The 11,384-nt window shown below is 46.7% G+C and overlaps 1 protein-coding gene across 1 annotated transcript in view; it reads left to right on the top strand.

Moving 5' to 3' along the window:
• Positions 1 to 11,384, top strand: part of LOC306943084 (receptor-type tyrosine-protein phosphatase N2-like) — a 196,020-nt gene that overhangs the window by 164,470 nt on the left and 20,166 nt on the right. Inside the window, exon 15 of the mRNA XM_079529287.1 lies at positions 4,919 to 5,146. Coding sequence (XP_079385413.1) covers positions 4,919 to 5,146 — 228 coding nt within the window. The remainder of the gene's footprint in view (positions 1 to 4,918; positions 5,147 to 11,384) is intronic.

An 11,384-nucleotide genomic window follows, 5' to 3' on the forward strand; every position in this document is an offset into this window, starting at 1 on the left:
TCCATCTTTCAAGCGTGCATGTTTTATTTTTTCATAAATCAATGTCCTACTTCATCACTAGAGAGTCCCACAAAAGTAGTGACAATAACCGATCTACAAGCTCACAACCTGTCACAATGCGCTGTGAGCTTGTAGATCACAATTGTATGTATTTACAATAATAAAAAGGAACCGTTTTGGACATATACAAGGTTTCCATCTGACAGTGACGATCTCATTGCCTTGGGTGCAGACGCCGCCAAAGCACAAATCTCCCTTAAAGTTTAATCTGGACTGTGGAATAGACAGAAATAATTGGTAGGAGGATATAAGATGCTTGCCGTGGAATGAGGGCAGCGGGGGTTAGAGACATATGTGGTTCCAATCTATGTGGTGCTTTAACAACAAATAATAATCCCTTAAAGTGGATTCTGTGTTTAACAAGTAGCCTGTGAAGAGAGGCCAGAATCAGCTTTATTATCACATGCTGCTGGTCTGCTGTCATTGCTCTGTGCTTATCGCTACACTAGTGTCTATGCAGCATCCACCTGTGGGCTCCGGTTCTATACAGTTCCACAAACTCCCAATCTTCCGCCGTAGTCTGAAAACCCACCTCTTCAGACTCCACGCCTCGTGACACGTCAAGCCTTGTCACACATCACGCCTCGTGACACGTCACGCCTCGTGACACGTCACGCCTCGTGACACGTCACGCCTCGTGACACGTCACGCCTCGTGACACGCTCCAAAGTTGGCCGTCTCCATATGAAGATGACAACACTGATCTCATCAAACCCTGGATAGCCATACATGGAGAAGACTTGACCTTCACATAGATCTGCATTTATGGAGCCAGCCAGCAACTCTACATCTGACCACAAACCTTTAGATCTCCATATATGGAGCTGACCTATTCTATTCTGACATTCCATATGTTGATCCCTCCCCACCGTCCTTCCTCTTCGATGTCTCCCTTTTGACTGATACCTGTCCAGTGTCCATTCATACTCTCATACCGCCCCAAAGTTATTAGTGCAGCCGCACCTGGCAGCCGAGCCGAGTTCTCAACAGGCCCGAAAAATGAAGGCGCGGCCCTACCTGTGCCCTCATCAAACCCTGTGCCCTCATCAAACCCTGTACACTCAAGACACTTCCCCCGCTGCCACCCATAGATGGAGCTGACTGACCTGTTCTGACATTCCATATGTTGATCTGCCCTCATCAAACCCTGTACACTCAAGACACTTCCCCCGCTGCCACCCATAGATGGAGCTGACTGACCTGTTCTGACATTCCATATGTTGATCTGCCCTCATCAAACCCTGTACACTCAAGACACTTCCCCCGCTGCCACCCATAGATGGAGCTGACTGACCTGTTCTGACATTCCATATGTTGATCTGCCCTCATCAAACCCTGTACACTCAAGACACTTCCCCCGCTGCCACCCATAGATGGAGCTGACTGACCTGTTCTGACATTCCATATGTTGATCTGCCCTCATCAAACCCTGTACACTCAAGACACTTCCCCCGCTGCCACCCATAGATGGAGCTGACTGACCTGTTCCATATACGGCCAGTACAGAATTCATTCCATATGTTCTGACCCCCCATGCCAGCAGTCTGCCGTCACCCAGGAGGATGCGTGCACGCGACCTGGCCCTTTAGGGCGAGATCAGGGCGTCTTACTTGTAGCTTTGCTGTACAGATAATCTACTGTTAGACAGATATTAGCTTCTTACAGTAGCTTGCTTATGATTCTTGATGACTATTTCTACGTATTTGATTACCTTGTGTTATTCTTGATTACTGTAAATCGCTCTGGATTAAGAGTGTCTGCTAAAGGCCAATATTTTATTGTAAATTCAAGCCACTTTCACCCCTGGTGTTTATTCTGGTATCAATTGCCTGCTACAGTATATTAATTTTATATTAGTACTCCTTCCACATCCGACTAAACCTCTTTCTAGACCACATGTGTGACAGCGCGCTGGGTCCAAAATCAATAGTTGCAGAATGAAGACATCTTGTCTTCATTGTGCCATATGTCTTCTGGGCAAGAGGAGGACTTTTATCACCTTTAAAATGTGTGTCGCTTCACTCTCTAAACTCATCCCACCTTTATTATGATTCTATGATTCCTTCCATTTCTTCGCCGCCTCCTCCTCGCGATCTAATTGGCTCTCGGGGGAAGCCGTTTTTAATTACACCGTAAAAGATTTGCTGCGGAGTTCGCCCTGCGGCCTTATTAGAACGTTGTTTCTCAACGTGGGGTACGGGGGGCGCCAGGGGTCCGAAGTGGTCTTTGGGTCTGAGAGACAGTACAATTGCAACCATTTGTACACTCTCATGGTTAAATAAGCACTGAGGATTTTACAGTGTAGATTGTGGTTTCGGTATATGGTTTAGTTCAGTGACTCACATTTTTTTATTTATTTCAAGGACCCCCAGTTTAATATGCATTAGTCTACAGACCCCCATTTGATACCATGTTTTTATCTGTTTTTCTTCATTTAACCATTTATCCGTATATATTTAGTTTTACCTCAAATGGTGAAACTAGCCAATTTACAAGCCTTGCGACACATTCAAATGGACCGGTTACCACAACGTGTCGTGTTGATTTCTTGTTGATCTGCTATTTTCCACTATGTATCTTTTTTCTTTTTTTTTAACTTGGGACATGCAATGGGAAGATTCCGCATAATGAGTACTTTTGAATACCGTACTTGAGTACTGTGTCACCACTGTGTTCAGCGCTGCTAGTTGAGTACTGTGTCCACCACTGTGTTCAGTGCTGCTGGACTTGAGTACTGTGTCACCACTGTGTTCAGCGCTGCTAGTTGAGTACTGTGTCCACCACTGTGCTCAGTGCTGCTGGGGTTGAGTACTGTGTCACCACTGTGTTCAGTGCTGCTGGGTTGAGTACTGTGTCCACCACTGTGCTCAGTGCTGCTGGACTTGAGTACTGTGTCACCACTGTGTGCGGGGCTGCATTCCACTCCCATGATGCTTCGGTACGGAGGCCGAGAGCCAAATAAGAGCGCCATACATCACTGTCTCCGTGGCAACCTGCAGGAATATTAATCACATCACAGGTGCAGCGGACTAATGTATAGGACTGCTCAAATTAACTCCCGACGTCAATCATGCACCCTCACTGTACGGCTAATCTGTAGCGTTGTAACGTACACAGATGACCTGCCGTGATACAGTCAGTGTCCTTGAGCGCAGAGAGATACCAGGTTGTAGTTGATTTATAGTACTTTGTTGTAGGACTTTGTCGGATGTGACACATTGTGAGCTTGTAGATTGGCTATTCTCTGAGTATAAATGAGGTGTTTGGTCGGATGTACAGTTGAACAGTCAGTCCTAAATTCATGAGTCCGACACCCTACCCAAAATCCAACCCTAAACCTAACCGAATAGGAAGCCACAGGTTAGTTTTAACCTGCCACAGGTTCGTTTTGTAACCTTCCATGCATGCCGGGAGCAAATTTACCCACTACTTTTTCTTTACTTGATTATTTCCATTTCTCAGTGCTTTAATACTTCTGTTTCAGGGAAAACATTGTACCTTTTTTAATTCATGAGAATTATTTGACAGCTTTAGTTACTAGTTACTTTGCAGATTTAGATTATGAATATAAAACATACATTACGTGATAAATGATGGTTAATCTACCCAGCAGCACATAAAGTAATTAAAATCAGCCCCACCTTTACCGGCCGCGATATTAATGTGATGAACACATTAATGCAGAACTCATTACAGTCCAATATATGAATGTGGGCCATTCTGCATAATGAGTACTTTAATGTTTGGTACTGTAACCTGGATATATTTTAATGGACATACTTTTAATCAAGTATTAAAGGAGCATTCAGTGATTTGGGTGATTTGGAAAAAAAAACCCGGTCCACCCGGTAACAAGATGTGTACATGCACACGCTCTACAGTGGGGGAAGTACAACAGACCAACAGCACGTGCACCAATGCCCGCCCCACTCGATCATGATTGGAGGAAGGCCCCTCTCATCCTGATTGGATGAAGGCTTTGCCACCCAAAGCCCAAACCGAAACTAGGGTTTTTTGACCCCAGGGGCTCACTGGGGACAGGGAGGAACTCCTTATATGGTCAGCACACTTTATAGTAGGGAGGATTATCCAAAAATAAGTGATATTTGAATTAAGTGAAATCACTGAATATACCTTTAATCAAGTCATGTTGGTACTGTATGTGTATTCTGCATGGTGCTAATAATTTTTGGTACAATTACTCAAGTAACAGTTTTAACACATATATCGCCAAATGTTGGAAAATATTCCACAATCGCCAGTGACAGCAAGGAAGAAAAACAGCTCCGCTTGCAGGCTGCCATCATTGTCCATAACATTGCATTGGAGTCTCGATTATCCAGTATCCCTCAGAAGCGAGCGTCAGTTGTTTTCTTCTGGTCTAAAAGTTATCAAAATCAGCAAATAAAACATAACTCGGGTGTGTGTGTGTGTGTGTGTGCGTGCGTGTGTGTGTGTGTGTGTGTGTGTGTGTGTGTGTGTGTGTGTGTGTGTGTGTGTGTGTGTGTGTGTGTGTGTGTGTGTGTGTGTGTGTGTGTGTGTGTGTGTGTGTGTGTGTGTGTGTGTGTGTGTGTGTGTCCTAATACTGAACCAGTTCAGAGTGTTCCTAATACTGAACCAGTTCAGAGTGTTTCCTAATATTGAACCAGTTCAGAGTGTTCCTAATATTGAACCAGTTCAGAGTGTTCCTAATACTGAACCAGTTCAGAGTGTTTCCTAATATTGAACCAGTTCAGAGTGTTTCCTAATACTGAACCAGTTCAGAGTGTTTACACTGAAAATGTTATTTTAGTAATTTTGGTGCAGGAAAAGGGGCTTTAAGCGAGGTCTTCCTGTCTCTCTCTCTCTCTCTCTGTAGGAGCTGTGTCGTCAGCGCATGGCGGTCAAGCCCCCCTCCTCCTCTGCCGCAGAGCGCTCCTCGGAGCCCCTCTCCTCTCGCATCAACAGCGTGTCGTCGCAGTTCAGCGACGGCGGCGGGGGTACGGCCGCCGCCGTCAGCCCCTCGGCCCGAAGCTCCACCTCCTCGTGGTTCAGCGAGGAGCCCACCCACTCCAACATGGACATCTCCACGGGTCACATGATACTGGTAAGAGAAAGCCTCGTAGGACGAGGGGAGGTCCGGGACCCCTGGGTGCATGTGTTTGGTCCGACGTGCTAACAGTCCGACAGGCATTTAATTATTCTGACACCCTACCCCAAACCCAAGCCCTAAAACTATAACCTCACAGGAAGCCATGGGTTAGTTTTAACCTGTCACGCATGTCGGGAGCCACGGGTTAGTTTTAACCTGTCACGGCTTAGTTGTAACCTGCCACGCATGTCGGGAGCCACGGGTTAGTTTTAACCTGTCACGGCTTAGTTGTAACCTGCCACGCATGTCGGGAGCCACGGGTTAGTTTTAACCTGTCACAGCTTAGTTGTAACCTGCCACACATGTCGGGAGCCACGGGTGAGTTTTAACCTGTCACAGCTTAGTTGTAACCTGCCACGCATGTCGGAAGCCACGGGTTAGTTTTAACCTGTCACGGCTTAGTTGTAACCTGCCACGCATGTCGGGAGCCACGGGTTAGTTGTAACCTGTCACGGCTTAGTTGTAACCTGCCACGCATGTCGGGAGCCACGGGTTAGTTTTAACCTGTCACGTCTTAGTTGTAACCTGCCACGCATGTCGGGAGCCACGGGTTAGCTTTAACCTGTCACGGGTTAGTTTTAACCTGCCACGCATGTCGGGAGCCACGGGTTAGTTTTAACCTGTCACAGCTTAGTTTTAACCGGCCATGCATGTCGGGAGCCACGGGTTAGTTTTAACCTGTCACAGCTTAGTTTTAACCGGCCATGCATGTCGGGAGCCACGGGTTAGTTTTAACCTGTCAGGCATGTCGGGAGCCACGGGTTTGTTTTAACCACGGCTTAGTTGTAACCTGCCACGCATGTCGGGAGCCACGGGTTAGTTGTAACCTGTCACAGATTAGTTGTAACCTGCCACGCATGTCGGGAGCCACGGGTTAGCTTTATCCTGTCACAGCTTAGTTGTAACCTGCCACGCATGTCGGGAGCCACGGGTGAGTTTTAACCTGCCACGGGTTAGTTTTAACCGGCCATGCATGTCGGGAGCCACGGGTTAGTTTTAACCTGTCAGGCATGTCGGGAGCCACGGGTTTGTTTTAACCACGGCTTAGTTGTAACCTGCCACGCATGTCGGGAGCCACGGGTTAGTTGTAACCTGTCACAAATTAGTTGTAACCTGCCACGCATGTCGGGAGCCACGGGTTAGCTTTATCCTGTCACAGCTTAGTTGTAACCTGCCACGCATGTCGGGAGCCACGGGTGAGTTTTAACCTGCCACGGGTTAGTTTTAACCGGCCATGCATGTCAGGAGCCACGGGTTAGTTTTAACCGCCCATGCATGTCGGGAGCCACGGGTTAGTTTTAACCGGCCATGCATGTCGGGAGCCACGGGTGAGTTTTAACCTGCCACGGGTTAGTTTTAACCGGCCATGCATGTCGGGAGCCACGGGTTAGTTTTAACCGGCCATGCATGTCGGGAGCCACGGGTTAGTTTTAACCGGCCATGCATGTCGGGAGCGATGGTGTTGTCAGACTAATTCCTGTTGGACTGTTAGAATGTCTAACCATTCCAACGTTAGTCCCTATAGGGGTCATATAGGGGGGTCCTATAGGGGTGTCCTCAGAGTCAGTGGTGGAAGTAGTATACTATTTCTTTTTTTACTACGTATTAAATGTACTCTGTTACAACTAGAAGTCCCATATTCAAAATGTACTTGAAAGTATCGTCATCAAATATACTTAAACTACCAAAAGTAAAAGTACTCATTGTGCAGAATGTCCCATTTCATAAGAAAAATAATTATGAAAAATGTTTGGAAAATGGCCGAGCTACAAGCTCACAATGCGCCACATTTCAAATGGCAGTATAGGGCTGCTTCATGTATGTTAATGTAATGTAGATACTGCAGGGGGTGGGGGGAAATCTTCGTTTCTAAAAACTTTTTCTTTTACATTCACCACTGAAAGCTGTTACTTTACATGATTCAAATTCCAAAATGGCCCAAGTTTTGAATCACGTCGCTTGTGGATCTGTTACTTTTGCTGCTTTTGTGTGATGCTGCAGTGTGATCAAGCGGGCGTTAATGTATACGAAAAAACTGCGAGTTAGAATATGGAGATAAGAGGTTTCTGCCCGAATAGAACGACAGCGACGAAATTAGCTGTCATCTTGTATCACTGCACAGTCCTGAATTTTTTACTTGTTATAAATGGTCCTTAAGGGAACTCTCTCTCTCTCTCTCTCTCTCTCTCTCTCTCTCTCTCCTTTTTCCTGGAAACATCTTCTCACCTTGTCGGTTCCTTTCATCCTTTTTTGATGTTCCTCTCCCCGTTCCGCCTGCTATCTTTTTCTACATCTGCCCCCCCCCCTCTCTCTCGTGCTCTCTCTCTCATCTGTCTATCTCTCACGCCCACCCATGCACACAGCCACACACATACTTATACTGTTCTCCGTCTCCCATCACCTCCCCCAATCCCCTCTCTCTCTCTCTCTCTCTCTCTCTCTCTCTCTCTCTCTCTCTCTCTCTTTCTCTCTCTCTCTCTCGCTCTCTCTCTCTCTCTCTCTCTCTCTCTCTCTCTCTCTCTCTCTCTCTCTCTATCTCTCTCTCTCTCTCTCTCTATCTCCATACATCTCATTACACCCACGTCCTCCCCTGATCATGCTGTCATAACTAAGCACATTTAGTACTTAATTATTTTCTTGCCATGTACGCTTATAAACGTAGCTAGGCTTATGCCAACTACGCGTATAAGCGTAGACAACCGTTTAATCCATATATGAACGTGCCGACCGCTATAGTATATCCCTCCTCCGTCACCAGCAGCGATGATTCTAAATCATCCTTTCCAAAGGTTAGAGAGCTGTCCATGGTGAGCCGGCGCGCACCCGACGATCGTAAATCATTTGTGATTTTGTATCGCATCGCTGAGAAAATGTAGCTGCTTGTTCTGCTAGCTAAAGGCTGTAGGCTGTGTTGTGTGGTGTTGTTCCACTTCCGGAAGCCCCCACCTTCCTGTTTAACCCGGAAGGACAACAAGCTCCATGGGTGGGCCTGGACGGGCGGCCCCTGGGGCAGTACCAGCATGCTAACACTAGGGGCAGCAAAGGAGTTACTTTGGAGGTATTTTTCACTGGAATATTTCCAATTTGCAGTACTTCTACTCCACTAGATCCCATAGGCAAAAACTATACTTTTACTCCACTACAATTATTTGAAAACTTTAGTTACTAAATGTGTATAATTGTGGGCTCGTTTTATTATTAGTACAAAATGTAGGCCTACACTAAACACTTCAGCCTTTTATACATTTCAGCCATTTGAAAATAGCAGATCTACAAGCTCACAATGCATCACTATTGCCCTGGCTTTGTGCCACATTTCGAGCTTTAGATCTGCTACTTTTGATGCTTTTGTGTGACGATGCAGTATGATCAAGTGGGGCATTAATTTACGAAAAAATGCAAAGACAAAATGTACTTAGTTACTTTACACCACTGCCCCCACCACTCATCCCCCCCACCTCTCTCTCTCTCTCTCTCTCTCTCTCTGTGCGTTCAACAGAGAGAGGTTGGCGGTGCTTATTTGATGTGTTCAATAAGCACAACGCTGCTAATTACCCCTGAGATTTCAGAGAGAGAGAGAGAGAGAGAGAGAGAGAGAGAGAGAGAGAGAGAGAGAGAGAGAGAGAGAGAGAGAGTAAGTAGAGAGAGGATGAATAGGTGTTTGTGAGTAGGATGTAAATACGTGTATAGAGTATGGCTGGGCAATTAACTGAAACGATTACCTATATGGCTTTGTTTTACTCCTATTTACCATAATGTGCACAATATCAGGCAATAAACTATAACCATGAACCTTGAAATAGAAACCTTACATGTCCATGTTTTTTTTAATTGTCTTTTTCATTGAAAATGGTGTATAAGAAAAGCTTTCGCACAAGCTCACTATGCGTCACCTTGCAACGTGTTCTGAGCTTGGGTGGATATAGCAGCAGGAAAGTGCCACCCGGCCCACCCCCCAGGGCAATGTATAGGTGGCTGGATGTGACACTTTTTTAAAGCAGTGAAAATTGCACGTTGGGAAACATTGCCCTTATGAGAGACTGCCACCATTCCACTGTGATAACCTGATGGTGAATGAGACTCCTCTCAGTCCCAAGCCTTCTTCATGTGCTCTACTTCTACTTGGATGGTGGTTTGTTGTTGTATTCTGCATCTCTCCCCACGTCCGTCCGTCCGTCCGTCCGTCCGTCCGTCCGTCCGTCCGTCCGTCCGTCCCTTCCTCCCTCTAAACTTTAATAACAACACGTGCGCTTTCATTCGCCTCGCAGCCAACTCATCTCCGCAGCAGTTTTAGTGCCATCCCCGCGACGGTCGCTCTTTCCCTCCAAAACCACCAAACTTTTTGAGCGATGCTGAGTTTACTTTTTTGTCTTTCCACCAGCGACGTTGTCAAGCTTCTTTCTCTTGATCTATTCACACACATAACTTCACACATTAGAGGCTGAGGAGTTTTCAACGTGTTTTCTTTTTTTGTGCGTTGTCGGTGTGAAGTTGCAAATAGCACGGCGCTCGCACAGCGACAGGCCTCGCCTCCCCGGCGGTACAGCTGCCGCTTCGGGGGGAAATTTTGAGCCTGGCTGTTCTTCAGAAGACACATGGGGAAAACATTAGACAAAATGGAAGAGACAGAGGGCAGTATTATGTGTGTCTTAAGTAGCCAGAATGTGTGTCAGAATAGCCAAACGGCATTGATCACGCCTCCAGGTCTAAGTAATAAGACCTGGTACTTAAGACACGCATAATACTGCCCAGAGACTCAAACCTGAGACATACTTTAGTTACGTAATAGAGGATCTGTAAGCTCACACGGCGTCATTTCGGCCATTTTGACAAAGACGTGCGAATGAGTGTACCTCTGGCTTGACGAGACACACGTGAGTTTACAGCGATCACACACCCCGCCGCCCAAAAGCAAATATGTCATCTCGCGCGCGGCCAGGGGCTTCGCTTCTCGCAAGGGAACAGTCAAGCGATTCATAATATTGAGGGTGTCAGAAATGAAAACACACACACACACACACACACACACACACACACACACACACACACACACACACACACTGTAGAACATAGACACACAGACATGATTGCTCACAGGCTTACAGCGGCCCACCCCGTTACACGCAACAAAAAACAATTAATTGCCTAGCGTAAAGCCCAGACAAATCCCACGTCATCAAACATCCCCCACCGCTTTTAATTTGAAGAGAACTGTCTTTCATCGTCTTATCTGTGTTAATGTATTACTTTCTCCCTCCCCTCCCCTCCCCTCCCCTCTCTCTCTCTCTCTCTCTCTCTCTCTCTCTCTCTGTATCTTAAGAGGATTACTAGGCTCTATATATAAAGCACATTATCTCGTCTTTTGTTTTCTGGCCAAGTATAAGTGTTATAGATTATACGGCGAGCACCCCTGCTCACATGAACTGTACTACTGGGGATATGGATTCTGCTTTTGTTTTCAAAATGCCCTTTAGCTATTTGTGATTGTACTTGCCTGGTTGGCAGGCTGAGACTGGCGGGCTTACCTATAGCTGGGTAGACTGACTGAGAAGACGGGGTTTGGCGAACAGAGTTGGCAAGTGAGGTTGGCTAGCAGGGTTGGCAAGTGGATTTGGCCACTAGCCGGGTAGGCTAGCATGCAGCTATCAGGGTTGGCTATAGCGGGGTAGGCTAGGCCATAGAGTTATATCTAGAGGGAGGACAGCTCCGCCCCCATCTATTGATTTCTATGAAAGTTTCTCACAAGCGCATGAAGCACCCGGACGTATCTCTACTTCCTGGGTTGTCTCCAGCTTTGGAGCCAATAGAGCCGGTGCACTGCGTGCTTCATATGATAGAAGCAGCTTTGGAGCCAATAGAGCCGGTGCACTGCGTGCTTCATATGATAGAAGCAGCTTTGGAGCCAATAGAGCCGGTGCACTGCGTGCTTCATATGATAGAAGCAGCTTTGGAGCCAATAGAGCCGGTGCACTGCGTGCTTCATATGATAGAAGCAGCTTTGGAGCCAATAGAGCCGGTGCACTGCATGCTTCATATGATAGAAGCAGCTTTGGAGCCAATAGAGCCGGTGCACTGCGTGCTTCATATGATAGAAGCAGCTTTGGAGCCAATAGAGCCGGTGCACTGCATGCTTCATATGATAGAAGCAGCTTTGGAGCCAATAGAGCCGGTGCACTGCGTGCTTCATATGATA

Source organism: Electrona antarctica, assembly GCF_951216825.1.
Source record: "Electrona antarctica genome assembly, chromosome: 19".
Classification (NCBI taxonomy): Eukaryota; Metazoa; Chordata; class Actinopteri; order Myctophiformes; family Myctophidae; genus Electrona; species Electrona antarctica.